This window comes from Vulpes lagopus, chromosome 2, assembly GCF_018345385.1.
Source record: "Vulpes lagopus strain Blue_001 chromosome 2, ASM1834538v1, whole genome shotgun sequence".
Classification (NCBI taxonomy): domain Eukaryota; kingdom Metazoa; phylum Chordata; class Mammalia; order Carnivora; family Canidae; genus Vulpes; species Vulpes lagopus.
The window spans coordinates 116533754-116551965 of record NC_054825.1 but is presented as its reverse complement, the minus strand read 5'-3'; the positions used below and the strand labels follow the sequence as shown (position 1 = coordinate 116551965).

Genomic DNA, 18212 nt, shown 5'->3' with positions numbered 1-18212 from the left:
ATAGTGATGCTCAAAGTTAGACATGCAAATTCTCAAACCCTCCTCCACCTAGACTGCAGAGGTCTCAGAGGGAAATGAGGAACAGATTACTAGAAACTGGAAGAAAGGTGATCCTTCTTATAGAGTGGCAAAGAATTTGGCTGAATTATGTTCTAGTGTCTTGTGAAAGGTAGAACTTTTGAGCAGTAAAATTGGACATTAGTGGAGGAGATTTCTAAGCAGAGTCTTGAAGGTACAGCTTGGCTCCTCCTTACTGCTTTAATAAAATTCCAGCAGAGAGAGATGAATTGAAGAAGGAAGTGTTAAATATATAGGAACAAGAACTTGTAGATTTGAAATATTCTAAACCTACTCACATTGCAAAAGAATGAAAAGGCTTGTTCTGAAGAGAATGCTAAGGGTATGGCTGAGCAGCCACTTGATAAAGAGATCATAGATGTGGCTCATGGATTTAATCAGTCATCTCAGCAGAAGCCAGGAATAGAGATGGGATTATGCCAGCAGAGATACTGCCAGTTTGGACCAAAAGAACAAAGTAGAATAGAATGAAGGAAGGCTATCATACTTCTGGAATTCTATAAGGATGCAACCCTTGAGCTATTTGGCTATAAACATGCTTTATCCTTCAAGAAAAGAGAAAAATGGCCCTAATGGAGATTCAGAGATCGTCAGGGTCACTAACTCAATTTCAATAAGTCAGATGGCCTCTGCCCAATATGAAGATGTGACCCCTGATTAGGGTCCAGGAGGCAGGGCATCAAACTAGAGAGGATTATTCTCAAGATTTAAGATCTAATAAAATTTGCCCTGTGAGGTTTTGGACTTGCTTGGGATTCCTTCCTTCTTTTTCTACTTTTTGGAATGAGAATGTCTATCCTATGCTTCTCCTGTCGCCATACTTTGGAAGGACATAACTTGTCTGGTTTCACAGGTTCACAGTGAGAGAGAAGAATTTTGCCACAGGATGAATCATACCTCACGTCTCACCCATATCTGATTTAGATGATATTTAGGTGAGACTTTAGAATTTGGAGTTGATGCTGGAATGAGTTAAGACTTTAAGGGCTGTTGGGATGGAATAAATATGTTTTGCATATAATAAGGATATGAATTTGGGGGGTACCAGGGGAAGAATGCTGTGGACTAAATTGTGTCCCCCAAATTCATTTGTTGAAGTTAGTCAATGTGACTATATTTGGAGATAGGGTTTTTCAGAGGTGCTTAAGATTAAATGAAGTCTTAAGAAAGGGGCCTTAATCTAATAGGATTTGGAGTCAGAGGAAGAGATTTCCCCCCCACCTACAGGTATGTGCAACAAGAAAAACCATGTAAGAACATGATGAAAATTCAGCTATCTGAAAGCTAGGAAGAGGGCCCTCTCCAGGAAATGAATCAGCCAACACCTTGATCTTGGACTTCCCAGTCTCCAGAATTGTGAGAGGTAAATGTCTGTGTTTAAGCCATCCAGTCTGTGAAATTTTGTCATAGCAGCCTGAGCAGACTAAGTCAGCAATCAGGAGGGAGATATGATGAGGTGTGAAGGATGAATAGGAGTTAACTATGTGAAGGGAATAGGGGAAGAAGGCAGTTCCAGAGGGAGGGAACAGCATATGCAGAGGCCTGGAGGTAGGAAGCAGCAAGGCATATTCTCAGGGGACTAAAAGAAAGAGGATTTAGCTGGGTAGTGGGGCAGTGTGCAACATGATCAAATTTTAATATTTAAATATTTAATTTATTTTGGGGGGGTATGTGCAAGCAGGTGGAGGGGCAGAGAGAGAGGAGGAGAAACAGAATATGAAACAGACTCTGCTCTGAGCATAGAGCCAACACGGGCCTTGATTGCACAGACCCCAAGATCATGACCCCAGTCAGTTGGGTGTCTAAATTAAAAGTTTAGACACCCAACTGACTGAACCACCCAGGTGCAGGATCAGATTTTACATTTGGAAAAAAATGGGGAAAAGTGCAGGTAGACAAAATAGATTGTTGTGGTCTCAGTGAGATATAATGGTGACTCAGGCTAAGGTGTTGATGGTGATAGTGATAAAGCTGGAGAGAAGTGGATAGACTCGAGGGATATTTCAGAAGGAAAATCAATAACATTTAGTGGTAGATTAGATGTGGGGGAGAGAGAGAGGGATTATCAAGGATGTACCCTGGATTTTTGACTTGTTCAACTGGATAAATGATGCTGCCATTCACTGAGCATTTAAGTGCTGTGTCTGTTAAGATACAACTAACATATGCAAGTTATATAAGTGAACTCTGACTAAGTGCAAGAAAATGGAGAAGAGATGCTGTGATGAACTCAACCAAATCAAAGGCTGCTGGAGCACAAGACCCAGAAGCCAGATAGGAATCAAACCAGGTCCAGAAGACCAAGAATCAGTGATAAGAAGAAGTGGCTTTTGACAAGAATCATCTGGCCAGAATACCCCGGACACTGCAAGAATCATGCCACCATAACCAAATATAAACCCTCATCCCATCTTCATTTATGTGTTCCATTTTCAAATTTACACTCCAAGGTAGCAGTCTATCTGGAGAACTCCAGATAATGTCTCTTCCCCCCCTCTAGTTCCATTGTGATATATATTCTTTACCCCGAAAGCTAAATTTTAGGACTAACCATCACTGATAATCCATATATATTATACTGTAGTATAGAGTAGTATAGAGAGAAGAACTCTTCACCAAACCAGTAGATTTTGGCTGGAGAAATAAAATATGATCTTAAGGGACTGTTCTTCTATTTAAACACCGAGGATTCTGTGATCAATTATTCAACTGGCAAAGATTCCCGTAGTCACCCCCATTTTAGACCCTGATGCCATTATAGTAACAGGCATCATTCCTCCAGTGGTGAGTGTCCTATCTGGCTTCTACCACCTTCGGGACTTACTGTTTCTACTGAAATCAGAAAACCCATTTCTATTTTAGCTACTCCCATAGCCTCTAAAGGATAACCTCTACACCCCTTTTGTGATATGCCAATGGATGTCTCAAAACCTAGTAAATGGAATGTCCTCTAGGATTGATTGAGGAATGTATTTAATGGATAGTTGAACAGGACACCTATGATAAATCGAATCCAGCATTCCAATCTCCCAATTATTTGAATTATTTTCTCTACATTATTCTAAGACATTTCTGACATCTCAAGTTCATTTTTAAGTCTAGTTTAGTGTTACCCAGACCAGCTTCTTTCCATCATACAGTATCAGGAATTAGGAATCTCCTAAAAGTGAACTTGTATCAATAACTACATTCAGCCTAATTTAAAATTGTCCATTTTTGGTCATATACATTTAAATTATCTTATTATATATATTCTCCAAATTATTGCTGATGTGAGTTGGTAATGTCCTCTAATATTTTGATGTCTAAGCCTTCTCTTTCTGGATTTCACTTTTATAATTGGTATCCTGGGGCTTTCTGTGTTCTAACTCTGAATACAAGTCTGCAAATAATTCTAATTCCCTCTAGCAGCATAACTGCCTCATTTAAGGGAATAATGTCACATGTTGATTCCATAAACTCTTTGTATCTTTCTAACAAAGCCCTCCCTTCCCCTTTTGTTATTAGCTGAAGGAGACCAGTAATGCTTTCTATTATTTGCAATCAGAAGCATCTTATAAAACTAAAGAATTTAGAACCAGGAAATAGAGTATTATAGAAAAGCATGAAAGCCTCTTTTTTTTTTTTTAAGATTTTATTATTTATTTATTTGAGACAGAGAGAGAGAGAGAGAGAGAGAGACAGAAATAATGACAGAGATAGCAAGAGAGAGCATGAGTGGGAGGGAGAGGGAGAAGCAAGCTCCTCACTGAGCAGAGAGCCCAATGTGGGGCTCAATTTCAGCACTCAGGGATCATGACCTGAGCCAAAGGTAGATGTTTAACCAACTCAGCCACCCAGGCACCACTGTATGAAAGCACCCTTGATGTTATCGGAAGATAATCTGAAAGCTCATGGTATACAATGACCAAAAGGTAATTAAATTATCATCTTTAGTCACTTGCCCTCTGGTACCCAATAGGGATAAAATCTGGGGGGACATTGTTGCCACTACCAGTGAAGGATTTGACCAAGTCAGTGACTATTGGTAGAAGTTAGGTTTTTTTTAAAATAGCATCAGAAATCTTTAAAAAAGAGATAAATTCAAATACCTAAATATTTGGCTCATGGTATGAACTAAAACCTGGGAACATCTGGTGACTGTTCTAGAAATGACTATTCTAGTTCTGACTGAAAGAACCTTTCATCTCTGGCAAAACCTAGGCCAAAGTCAGACTTTCATCACTCCCAGCTTAATGTCAGAGCTTAATGTCCATCTATCTAGTTCTGACATGCAAATAATATAGTGAACAAGTGGTATCAAAAGAATTTGGATGAGGGCATAAGGAAAGACCCCTCCCAAGTAAGTACCCTTGTCTTCAAAAGCAATCCCTACTTTTCTGACTAATCAGGCTTCAGAAACCAACAAGAACCTTGTCATTCTGGAACTCCTAGTACCACAGAGGATCATAAACATCTTTTAGGAGGAATAATTTGGCCAGAATCAGTTACTTGAGAGGCAAAGAGGCAATAGGAAAGGCTATATGCTATGAACTGGCTGTCTCGACATGGAAGAGGATGAGGATCAAACTCTTTTAGGTTCAATTATGGAAGGTAGAAAATTTCCTCTTCCCAGGACCTGGAAAGGCAATGTTGGAAGGAGAAGAGTCTAAGAAAAGAGGCAGATGTCAATTAGAGATATGTTGAGATTGAAATGTTTGAGACATATGAAAAAAAGAAGCAGGTAACTAGATCGACAGATCTAAAACTGTAAGAGGCCCAGACCAGACGTATTAATTTAAAAATATCTTATACATTGGGTTGCCCGAGTGGCTCAGCTCAGTGTCTGCCTTTGGCTCAGGTAATGGTCTCAGTGTCCTGGGATTGAGCCCTGTGTCAGGCTCCCTGCTCAGCCTGCTTCTCCCTCTTCCTCTGCCCTAACCCCCACCCCTGCGCATGCTCTCTCTCTCTCTTTCTCTTTCTCTCTCTCTCAAGTAAATAAGTAAAATCTTTAAAACTATGTATCTTGCATATGTATGTTAAATGAAGCAATGGTTCTGAATGACAGTAGGTAGAAAGAGAGTGAAGATAAAGAAGATGTGGAATTCCAGCACTGAGCCTTAAGGAGATGCCTACATTTAAAGGTCAAGAAAAGGATGAATAAGCAAGAAACAAAAGAATTGATCAGAGGTGTTGAAAACCAAGAGATTGTTGTGTCACAGAAATCAAGGGAAGGATGTTTCAAAAAGCATTGTTGAATGCTCCTGAGATGTGAATTCAAATGAAAATTTTAAATGATCTCAGGACTTTAGGATGTGGAGGACACTGGTGACCTTCATTAGAGCTTGTTTTCATGGAGTGAGGAGCCTAGAAGCCAGACTGGAGTAGGTTGAGCAATGAGTGGGAGGTGAGGAACTGTAGACAGCTGGTGTCATTAACAACTACTTGAAGAAATGTGGCTGCAAAGAGAGAGAAGGACAGAGTAATACCTGAAGGGAGGGGAGGGAGGGTTTTTGTGGATTTTTTTTTTTTTTTTTGGTCTTTATAGTTGAAGAAACTTTATTGCATTTAAAATCAAAAAGGAGGGGATCCCTGGGTGGCGCAGCAGTTTGGCGCCTGCCTTTGGCCCAGGGCGCGATCCTGGAGACCCGGGATCAAATCCCACGTCGGGCTCCCAGTGCATGGAGCCTGCTTCTCCCTCTGCCTATGTCTCTGCCTCTGTGTGTGTGTGTGTGTGTGTGACCATCATAAATAAATAAAAATTTAAAAAAAAATCAAAAAGGAAGCATGTAGAAAGCAAGATTGAATATACACAAGAGAAAATGAATAATACGTAGTATAATGTTATGGAGAAAGTAAGAGGCTTTCAAGTCCAAAGCACAGGGGGTGGGTTAGTCTCAGCCAGGAGGAGATAGTCCCTCTGTTGGAAGGAGATGGGAGACCCTGTGCAGAAATGTATATTTTGTGTTTGAAATAGAAAAGATGAGAGAGTGCTCAAAAGTTGGCTGCTATTTTCTCTGTAAAGGAAGAATAGCATCTGCTGAGCATGAAGGTGCTAGAGTTGAGTTTTTTAGCCTCAACATTATTGACATTTTGGACCAGATAATTCTGTATTATGTGGGTCTTTCCTGTGTGTTATTAGATGTTGAGCAGCACTACCCCACCCCTGTCCTTCCAGCTATGACAATCAAAACTGTCTTCAGATATTGACAAATATCCCCTAGGGGCTGGGGTTGGGGGACAAAATCACTCCCAGTTGGGAATTACTGGGCTAGAGAGAGTAGAAGAAAATGGAAAAGGTCTGAAAGTGTTGTGTTGGGTGGGATAGTAAATTGACCAAGTAGATTCAGGAGGCTCAAAGGGCAGTCTCCAGGCCCAGTTGAAGTTGTATACGGATCGGTGCAATCAGTCCACCATATTGTACTTTTTCTACCAAGGCCTGGCAGCTGGGGCACAGGCACTGAAAAGGTAGAGATTTGTGTTTCCCAGGGATTGAGGTTTTTGCCAGAGAAATGTGACAAAAAGACAGAAGGACAAAAGGTTTATAGGATATTGGCAAAATATTTATTGAAATTATGAATTACAGAATCGAAGCAGGTTGGGGGGGCAAAGGGCAAATGAAGAAATTATCTTTTTAAAGAAGAATGTTGTAGGGGGGCCCAGGTCGCTCAGTTAGTTAAGCATCTGCCTTTGGCTGAGGTAATGATCTCAGGGTCCTGGGATGGAGCCCCACATTTGTGGGCTCCCTGCTCAGTGGGAGTCTGCTTCTCTCTCTCCCTCTGCCCTTCCTTCCACTCATTCTCTTTCTCTCTCAAATAAATAAAATCTTTAAAAAAAGAAGAATGTTGTAATAAGTTTAAAAGCTAGAAATGATTTTGGCCTAAACACCTCTGACATCCATAGATAGACAGACATGTGTGCCTGCACACACACGCGCGTGCGCGCGCGCACACACACACACACACACACACATACACATTTATTTCAAAAACAGTTTTACATCATCACTTCTTCCTGTGTTAAATTAAGGACATGAGAATAAATAAAAATAATGAGTTCCATTTACTTTGTATCCCAATTTCAACACATTGTTTCTGTGTTCAGTTTCTCCTGAACTTGATCTGAAAGCTGCTGCAATTTTACATTTGCATTTCAAATTTTCAAGTCCCTTATTTTGCTACAGGTAATGCATAAACAGCATGGCACTCATGAAATGACAAAGGACTCTGTTTTTACTTAAGATTGGTCACTAAAATGTCTTGAAAGGCTGTTGTAGAGCAGTGCCCAGAATTAAACCTTTGTTTTTTAGAAAGACCAGTAACACTGAAGAAGGAAATTAACCACAACAAAGTCTATTTTGAGAGGTAGAGAGAACCAATAAGCCAATTTCTTTTAACTGTACATACCATGTGAGGGGTAAGGCAAAACAAAACAACAATAGCCAAAAAAAAAAAAAAAAGCCAACAATCCTATTTTAAATTGAACTAAAAACTCCCAAAGAGGAAAGCAATTCATAACCAAAACTGAAAAGTAGCTACATCTTTTAATCAATCAAACCGGGTTTGGGTAACCTGAACCTGCAGAAAAAGAGCTGAAGCAGTATGGAGAACAGCTAATGCTAAGAAAAGTGCTCTTTGACCAGTTCAGATAATTCTTTCTACATGCCATATTTCTGTAGCTTGAAAAAGAAATTGTTTAACTGTTTTACATTGATGTGTTAAAAATTCTTTTGCCTTTATTTTTTTTCTTTTTTCTTTTGCCTTTAGATGTATGTTTTCTAATGACAAGGAAGATATAAGATATATTAAATATGATTGTGAGGAGGGAAGAATTGGTTTCCTTTTTCCTTAATTTCTCCCCAAATTTTTGCAAAAAACATGTCTCTGCACTAAAATAGAAGTTACCACATTTTAATGATTTGGCATCAAGAGGAAGTAGAGAAATAGGTGGTCAGCATAAACAGAAAACTGTAGTGAATAGAAAGAGAGAATCAGTGATAAAACCTCTTCCATTGTTTTCATGTTAAGTAAGAAAATTTAGAGCTTTAGCAAATGCATTACACATCTGCTTTCAAGGTCAAGTGGGAAAGAGGGGTATTACTCACTACAAATAGTTTTTAAGGGCAAGACGGAGGAGAAGGGAAGAAAACCAGAAGAAAAAAAAAAGTTTATTGGAACATACTGAAAGGGCACACTCTGCTGCTTTATGAGACATGAGCACACTGTTAAGTAAAAATTTTTGGTTTTTCTTCTTTTGTTGGTCCATATCTCCTAAGTTTTCTATAGTAAATGTTTTATATTTGTGATAAGAATATAAAATTGTAAAAATATTAAAGGCAGAATCAATTTAAGAGGGAAATAATTTAAGTTTAATGGGAGTATGAATACTATAAGAAAGCAGAAAAATTTAAAATTTCTCAGGATGTCCTGATATTTACTATTTCTTGAAGGCATACAGCATACTGGTTTTTATTTTGGTAGGATTAACTGAACACAGAAGAGCCATATATTGATTCTACTATGAATTTGATACTAGGTCTATTAAATATCCATAATTTCTTTACAAAATAGAATAGTCAGTTCTTCAAAATATTTTTCAGCCAAAGATATTGCTGATGACAGATCTGACTGTTAATAGATAGAATAAATACAAATTCTATGTCTCTCATCTTCCCAGTGATTCTTGTATTAGAATTCTGATCATAGGATCTCCAAGTACTTAATAATAATTAATATTAGTAAATAATACTATTATATTAATACTCAATATTATTTTAATACACACATAGTATTTTATTGAATTTAATATAAGTTAATATTGAATTAATCATGAAAAATATTTAAATATATGATATAATGATTAATACTATTGATTATTAATAGTTGTTATAATATGTTATAGTTGTAGAACATTTTCTGATATGCATATGATATATAATTTGATCTTCACAACAACCCTTTCAATTAGGAGTCCCCATGATTTTACAGAAGAAATTGAGGCTAAATGTTTGAATAATCCACAGAAATGAGAGCTAGTTTTAAAAATAGGTCTTCTGATTCTTAATCTAACTCCTGTGCCCCTGCATCATTTTGCTTAGTTTAAGCTGCCTACTCTGAGCAGCTTAAATTCTCAATTCTCCTGGAAACATTTTGGTCACTACAGTGCTGTGAGGTACAGTTAACTTAATAGTAATTTTCCACACATCAAAAAATATGAAAACTATTACTTGTCTATGTTTTACTTAATAGGAAAGAGTGTGGAGTATAGAAGTGATTCATAAGTTAAAAACATTCCCTTGGTTTGACTACTCAATAAAAGTATGTATTTCTAAAGCTGAGGAATTGTAGCATTTTCCTTGTGGTCTTGAAAATGTTTCCTGACTTTATACACTCTACTTGCTAATTTTTAAGCTTAAATATTTAATAGTACTATTTAATATGATGTCAACTTTGTTATTTTTATTTATTTTTGCTTAAGGTATTCCGTGGCTCTTGAAAAAAAGATTTCTTATAAACTTGCTCTGAAAGGAAAACATTATTTTTTTAGTTGTTTTATTCAAATATAATTCACATACTATAAAATCCATACCATAAAAATCACTCATTGGGAGTGTACAATTCAGTATTTTTTAACATATTCACAGAGCCATGCAACTGTCATGACAATTAATCTTAGAACATTTTTTTCATCTCCCATTAGTGAGAGATTTCTTTCACCCTTTAGTGGGTGAGAGATTTCCCGTAGGACCCCAGTTCAAGACAATCACTAATTTACTTTCTGTTCCTATGGATTAGCTATTCTAGACATTTCTTTAAATGGGACCATAGCATATGTGGTCTTTTGTGACTGCAATCTTTAACTTAGCATAAAGTTTTCAAGGTTCTTCCATGTTGCGGTTTGGGTCAGTAGTTCATGCCTTTTTATTGCTAAATCATATTTCATTGTATGGATGTACCATATTTTATCAGTTGATAGACATTTATGTCGTTTGCACCATAGGCTGTTATAAATAATGCTGCTTTGTGTGATGAATAGTGCTATTATGAACAGTCATGGACAGATTTTTATGTACACAGATATTTTCATTTCTCTTGGGTATATACTTAGCACTGAATTGCTGGTTCATTTGGTAACTCTATATTTACCCTTTTAAAAAACTGCCAGACTATTTTCCAAAGCAGCCGCACCATTTTACATTCCCACCAGCTGTGTATGTGAACTTAAAACACTTTTGCAAGGAGAGGGAAATGATGATGCTACACACACTTAATAAAAGGTACTTAAGGGAACATTATATATAGCCTATTAGTTAATTGAAAAGTTTCACAAATTTACATTTATTTCCTAACTTTCTTCTTATAGTCATTTATTCTACCTTATGAACTCCCATGGAATAAAAGAAATTAGCTCTAGGATTACTTAAGTAAACTAAATTCCTTATAATGGCTACTTACTTTTAAGAATATTGAAATTAATTTCTTGATAGGGATATATGTGAATTTCGATTTTAAGAATATAAAATGGGCTCTCTTTGCCACATCTACTGCAAGAATAAAGTCCATTCTCAGCAATTAGACTGTTGACATTCCAGAAGATGTTGACATCACTCTGAAGGGACGCACTGTTATTGTGAAGGGCCCCAGAAGAACTCTGCAAGAGGACTTCAATCACATCAATGTAGACTCAGTCTCCTTGGAAAGATAAAGAAGAGACTAAGTTGACCAATGGTGGGAAATACAAAAGAACTAGATGCTGTTCCCACTATCTGTAGTCATATGCAAAATATGGTCAAGGGTGTTACACTGGCCTTCCATTATAAGATGAGGTCTGTGTGCACTCACTTCCCCATCAACACTGTTATTCAGGAGAGTGGTTCTCTTGTTGAAATCCAAAATTTCTTGCATGAAAAATACATCCACAGGGTTCGGATGAGGCCAGGTGTTGCTTGTTCAATATCTTAAGCCCAGAAAGATGAGTTAATGCTTGAAGGAAATGACACTGAACTTGTATCAAATTCAGTTGCCTTGGGATCCCTGGGTGGCGCAGCGGTTTGGCGCCTGCCTTTGGCCCAGGGCGCGATCCTGGAGACCCGGGATCGAATCCCACATCGGGCTCCCAGTGCATGGAGCCTGCTTCTCCCTCTGCCTGTGTCTCTGCCTCTCTCTCTCTCTCTGTGACTATCATAAATAAATAAAAATTTAAAAAAAAATTCAAATTCAGTTGCCTTGATTCAGCAAGCCAATAGTTAAAAACAAGGACATAAGAAAATTTGGGGATGGTGTCTAAGTTTCTGAAAAAAGAACAATTCAGCAGGCTGATGAATAAGATCTAAGTTGTCCAGCCAGAGAAACAGCAACATGCCAGATGATTTTTCAGACTTATTTGTGATATTTTAAAGATGCAATAACAGCTGGATTGATTTGGGGCTTTTTCTTAAACCAATATTCTTTCCAATTTGGAAAGTCAGCCATTCAGAAGTCATTTGTAGTGTGCCAAGAACAGTAACAGAAATAATAGAACAGGAGTTTTGTTTTGTTTGTTTTTTTTTTCCAGTAAAACTTCATGAGAGAAATTCTTTTAATTTGTTTGGGTTTTTTTTTTTTTTTGATGGAATATTAAGGGTATTTCAGCAAGAGAAATATGGTACCAGCAACAGGCAATACCATGTGGCCGTTCATCATTGGATGTAGAGCTTTTGGGGCTGATTTTGAAGGTATCTAACTTTGCAGAGGCATGGACTTGAATATTTGTGAGGTCAGTGTGCCTGGGTCACTTGTCTATATACCAGTAGCTTTCTGTGAAAAACAGCTGAGGAGTGGAACAAAGTGATAAGCCTTAGTAAGGTTAATTTATGTTCATGATAAACGTGGTTGTTGTGTCCAAGATCCTCTCAATCTTAGTCTCTACCCTCCCTCAGCCATTTATTCCCAAACGCTAGCCCTTGATATTTTTAGAAACTGACACCCTTTCCATAATCTCCTAATTCCATGTGTCATTTTTAAAATATGTTACCATACTACAGTAATTTAGCAGTGGTTCCCCTCTCCACCCGCCCCCCCCCACCACCCCACTTCCTGCAGTTTTCCCCATCTCACTTGATGGGAACTCCAACCTTCCAATTTCTCAGGCAAAATAACAACATTCAACCTTGATTTCTTTTACACACCACACATTCAATCCATCAATAAGGTGCAGGCTTTGCCTTCAAAGTAAGGTGTGTTTAAAGATTTAAAGAAATTAAGAAAAAGAGCAACCACCTAGAATATATGGAGAGAACTTGATTTAAAGTGAACCAACTGGATTTTTTTTTTTTATTTTAAGGAGTTAATCTTTTTTTTTTTTTTTAATTCATTTATGATAGTCACACACAGAGAGAGAGAGAGAGGCAGACACACAGGCAAAGGGAGAAGCAGGCTCCATTCACTGGGAGCCCGACGTGGGACTCGATCCCAGGTCTCCAGGATCGCGCCCTGGGCCAAAGGCAGGCGCTAAACCGCTGCACCACCCAAGGATCCCTTAAGGAGTTAATCTTTGGTTTGATGATGATGGTTACATTTTTAAGAAATATGAGCAAAATGGTCAACTATCATTTGCTTTGAAATATTTGAAGTGGGATTGGGGAAGGCACTGGATGAGGTTCTAAATGAAACAGATTACCTATAAATCGGTATTTGTTGAAACTGGAAAAAATAAAGAATATAAAATGGATGACAAGTTTAGGCACTTGATATTTCATTTCTTGTTCATTACTGTTCAAGCTATGATAGCATCATAATAGTGAAATAAATTATACACATTTCATATGTAGGAGAAACTGGAAACCTAACAATCTCAGTGGATGTTGAAAAACTATTTATAATCTAAGAGCTAGATTAAGTATCTCAAACTCAACACATTTTAAGTTTAGTAATTTGTAGAAACCCTACCTGCCAGTTCCAGACCATTAAATCCACCAGATTTGTGGGTCATTAGTTTGGAATTCTTCCCTTCACTTTTCCTATGTTAATTTCAAAATGTCCCTCTCTTTCCCACAGTCCAGACCAGTATTCATTGTACTAAACAAATAGACTACTGGTTAAAAAATTCAGCAGATACAATTTGTTCAGGAACAATCTGCAACATAGATCTGCTTTAACCTTAGCCCCCAGTGAATTTACCTATTGCAGAATGCTCCAAGTGAACTTGAAAAATAAGCTCAGTGGACAAAGAACCATAGCTGAATTCCTAACCATTTACAGAAACCCAGGCCTAAGACAAAGTTCTGCCTGGAAGGACAATGTGCAAGTCCGAATATGTAGTGCAAACAGCACAATTATTTTGCAATGAGATTGGGAAGCCAAGTGCTGTTGTGTCATAGTTGTAGATCATTTCTCCAAAACAGGAACAAGCACATGTGGTTTCATTTCATTTTATTTCATGAAAAAAATTTCAGTTGGGCAGAATAATGTGTTGTGACTTTTCTCTTCTGGAGTTTACTTGGTCTTTCTGGAACACTGTATGATCTTTTAAGCGACAGAGAATGAATGAAGAGGGGGTTTTGTTTTAAGAAAAAGAGATTTCTTTTAAAATGTATCTAATGAATTTAAAACTGCGGAAACATTTTATACTTTTCTCTGGCCATAGAAAGAAAAACTTTTTCCTTTCCTTTCACTCAGTTGAAATAATATACTCTCCTCAAGTCATAAAATTCAAAGGTTTTTATATACAAGGGCTCTTTTTGCCCTGAATCCTTGGTTTCCTGATTCTTCGAGCACTGAGCAGTAATATCATTCTTCTCAGTTTGAGACTTTGCCATCGTTCACATTTTCTAAAGGCTTAAAGGACTATCAAGTCGGTTAGTTGGCAAACTTTTGGGTCCTATTTATATAAAGATTGGAGACACTTGTAGGACTCTCTGCCTACCAAATCTGAGGCTGTTCCTCTGACTTTTCTCATGGATTTTACTTAAACAGAGTAAAGAAGTTGGTAAGTGACAACCATGTGAAGAACCACATAATCCTAAATTTCTTGCTTACCACACTTTTCTGGTTCTTCCTTTTAAGAATCCTCTAGACACGGTTCTTTGACTACACCAGACACTAAGTCCCTTTTTAGGAAAGGAGAAAAATTGAATTAAATTTCTCGAATGCCTATTGTGCCAGACACATCAGTTATATCATTTAATCTAAGAGCCATAGCAATGCTACAGATGAAGAATGGGAGATGTAGAAGGTCAGTGACTTATCACCCATGGTCACACAGCCAAGGACATGCATGTCCTCTATAATAAATCACTCTCTCATTCAAACTTTTGCCCACTTCACTCAGAAAAATCTCTCCTTGTACTTCTCTCTTTTAGTCCTTTTGTTAATCAAGTCAAAGCAAAACAAAGCAATAACATCCTAAAAGTAATTCTAGTGATAGACTTGAAACCAAAAGAAAGCTTTATGTAATGAAGGAAAACTATACCTAAGAATTTCCATGAACCTTTCTGACCTTGAAAGCAGGTTTAGAATCTTTCTGAAATAATCATTCTATCTCCTTTTCTTTCAAATAAATGTTTGTCCTTAGGCTCCAACATTCAAGATAAATAAAACACTTTCTAATTTAATGCTACTTTGATTACTACTAGCATTGCAACAGTGTTTTTCCAACATTTTTTTATTCCCTAGAGTATTAGATCTTTGTAGAGTAGACTACAACCCAAAAGCACCATTTATAACTTTGTTTCTATGGAGAGGAGCACTCTGAAAGTTCCAAAGAGCTAATGTACAAATACTCAGTGGAACACAATGTTTTTAAGTTGGGGACTGCTCATATTTATGAAATGAGTGTTTAAAACAAAAACAAATGTTTTAACAGGGACATGTAGGGACAGAGGGGTCTCATTGATTCAGCCTCTTACCGCCCCCTCCCACACATACACAAAGATGATTGGAGTCCTATAAAAATAATCTATTATACAGCCAGTTCCAAAGTAAATTGAGGAATGGGAGAAAAGAACCAGAGATGTAACTGTAGCTCCTGAAAGGACCACAAATATTACTGATAGTTTATTTAGTAACTTTGGTTAATTCCTATCTTAATAAACTTCATGTAAAATTCAGAGTTGCCCAATGGGGGGGGGGGGGAGAACTATTTTTTTTTTTTTACATATTACATTTCTTTTAATTTTTTTTTTACATTTTTTTAAAATAAAGGCCAAAACCTATTCTGATCTGAAATTTGAAGACAATTAGAAAATCAGCAACAGGAAAATGTTATCAGAAATCTGATGCTTCGGGCAATTTCAGTAGTTACACGTGTATGTTAAGTGTGTTTCTTTTGTTATACTAGTCTTTATTTTAAAGTAAAAGAAAAATTCTCAAAAGTATTCTTCTGAAAACTTCTACCTAAGACCTTCTAGAAACTTCCTATTAAGAAATATTTTTGCACTTTAATTTTTTGGAATTTACAACTTTATAAAAATATTCATTCACCGTACTTTTTATAAAAACACTGTCACTTCCCCCGCCCCCGTAACTCTGTTTATAATTAATATTGTATTTAGTCTATGGCCATACCACCCTGAACGCACCCGATCTCATCTAATTATTAATATATTTAATTTTCAGCATGTTAATATAAAAGATAAATGAAATATTATTTTAAAAGCACAGAAGTCCAAGCAACCAAATGACTTGGGAATTTTTGGTTGGATATCTCTAACCAAAACCAGCTTTAAAAAACTTAGTTGACTCTAAAGATTTTATCTTGAAACACAAAAATTCACAAATTCTGAAAAAAAGATACAGAGATGTAAGCATTGGAAAAGAAAAAAGTAAGAATTAGGTTTGCAGGCAAACTTGCAAAAGGTGCAAGGAAGTCATATGTCAGGACTAGCTGGCCAACTTAGAAGACACAGCAAGTATTTAAACAGAAAAACCACACAGAACTACTAAAGTTGCTAAATTTGCATTGGATTATTCGTAATGAAAAAACAGCAGCTCTGTCACCATCATCGTATTCACAAAGATCATGACATATCTTCAAGTAGATGTGGTGGGTGAGTATGGATTTATGGGACACAGTCAAGGTTTATTATTTGGGGACCAGAATGGTCACCTGTACTTTTGCTTTATCTCAAGATATAAAACATCATTTTCCCATCTGTGGAACGAGAAGAGCTTATGGTATTAAAATCAGGGCAAAGTGTCAGATTTCACTTCAACAAAATGCAATTTCTAATTTATTGGCCATCCGGTATTCCTCCTCTACCATGAATATACAGGATTTTGTGTGGTTATTTTAAAAGTTTTTACATGGTTAATTTAGTTGGTATGTCTCTTTAAATACCTTTTCTCTTATTATTATTATTATTATTATTATTTTTAATTTGCTGTAGTCCATATATGAGCACTCCCACATATTTCTCATCCTACCTAACACAGACGACTGTCCCCATGTAAAATATATCCTATAATCAGCCACCCATGCTATTCTCTTGTTTAACAAATCATTAAAGCCAGGCTTCACTCACATTAAATCTCTGTTTTATAAGAAACATAAGTATTAATAAAGTAATCTTAAAGTAACCTTCATAAATAGGAGCAGAAAGAAACAGCAGTTACTTTAAAAGATGTAAAAACTATAGATAAATCCAATTTGAAGTTTTTAGGGGAAAAAATTGTCTTTAAGACTATATGCTAGATTTTTAATATTTCCACTACAGATGTTGGGTTAAATGTCCACACTGGTCTGGTATCAAAATTCAAGAGTGCCGGAAGTAGAGCTAGGTCTATACCCCCCGCCCCTTTCATCACCCTTTTAACATTGGCTTAAAAGTAGTTTTTATTGCCTTTCTGGAATACTAGTATACTATTTTTAAATTAAAGTTGTAAAATATTTCTGTGGGTGTAAGAAATAATTCCATTCCTAAAACATAATAATTAAAGTAATAAGTCATTAGGGGAAAGATGATCATAAAGGGATTACCTTTTAGGGCATTAACCCTAATTATTACCTAACTAGCCATGAGGTAACTGAATTTTAAAGCTGTTGAAAGTTAACACTATTATTTCACACCGATTCAGACTTTTCAGCCTATCCACAACTTGCAAATGTAGTTTGGGGAAAAAAAAAATTACCATTTAATTTTTTAAAAATCGTTTTCCTTTTTGGTCCTTCTAAACTTTGTTACCCTGCTTGGATATGCTGCACTCTTCTGGGCAGAGAATTTCATAGCAGTTATCAGAATAACCGAGCCCTAAGACCAGTCTCCTCAAACAATCTCCCTTTACCAGAAACGTTGGAGGTGTAAGTCCTCTTACACAAAACAGATGCACAGCAAACAATGACGATTTAAGTGAAAACTGTAATAATGACTTCTGATTTAATGTTGCATCTTCTCGCACAGTCTACACCTGAAACAACTGTACCGGAGGCACCGTCCTGGAAACTGCCAGCTGCTTCCTTTGTTTTAAAAATGGCAAGCAGACACAGAGCTAAAAATCAACGTTTCCAGAGAAGGTTGGGGGGGGGGGGGGGGAGGAGGAGGAGGAGGAGGAGGAGGAGGAGGAGGAGGAGGCATAGAAGACTTCTAACAGACCAGCTTTCAGAAACGAGAAGTCAGTAGTCAACTTTTTCCTGATAACCCTTCTTTCGCAGAGTAACGGGGGAAAAAAAAAAATCACAAACACATTTTGGAAAATAATGCTGTCTTGAAAACCATCTCTGTTGGACCGGGTCCTTACTTCCCTGGAAGTAATCACACCCAAAGACTTCATTTCAGCACAGGGTTCAAATGTATCACTCGAAGCTGTGGGCATAAAGCTGCCTCCTTCAAATGGAAAATTTGACCAACCTCTAGGAGATAAGTGAATTTTGAAAGTGGGAGTGGGTGGGGGAGGTACACAACTTTTTTTTTTTTCCTTCAAGTGGGTGGGGAGAGGATGCAGAGGAAGCATCCTAAGCAACCACAGAACGATGAGTATCTTAGGGCATAAAAGGATGTCAGCCCGGAGAGCTCAGATGCTCTCGCCTCGCAGCTTCTCGACGGGGGACTTTTGCTCGGACCGCTGCCGGGCCCCCGGGGAACCCCCGCCCTGGGTAACAGGCGGGAAGGCGCGGGAGAAGACACACGTTCGGAGCGACCCGGCGCCGGAGGCTCCCGCGGGCCCCCGGGGGTGGGGAGGGGT

General features: G+C 37.4%; 1 protein-coding gene and 1 pseudogene across 1 annotated transcript in view; both read left to right on the top strand.

Moving 5' to 3' along the window:
- The first annotated feature begins 402 nt into the window (after nucleotides 1-402).
- On the top strand, nucleotides 403-11922 carry LOC121478024 (annotated as a pseudogene).
- A 6087-nt stretch (nucleotides 11923-18009) lies between these two features.
- The window catches only part of MAN1A1 (mannosidase alpha class 1A member 1), a 169406-nt gene continuing 169203 nt past the window's right edge, over nucleotides 18010-18212 (top strand). The window contains exon 1 of the mRNA XM_041745529.1: nucleotides 18010-18123. Coding sequence (XP_041601463.1) covers nucleotides 18025-18123 — 99 coding nt within the window. The 5' untranslated portion in view covers nucleotides 18010-18024. The remainder of the gene's footprint in view (nucleotides 18124-18212) is intronic.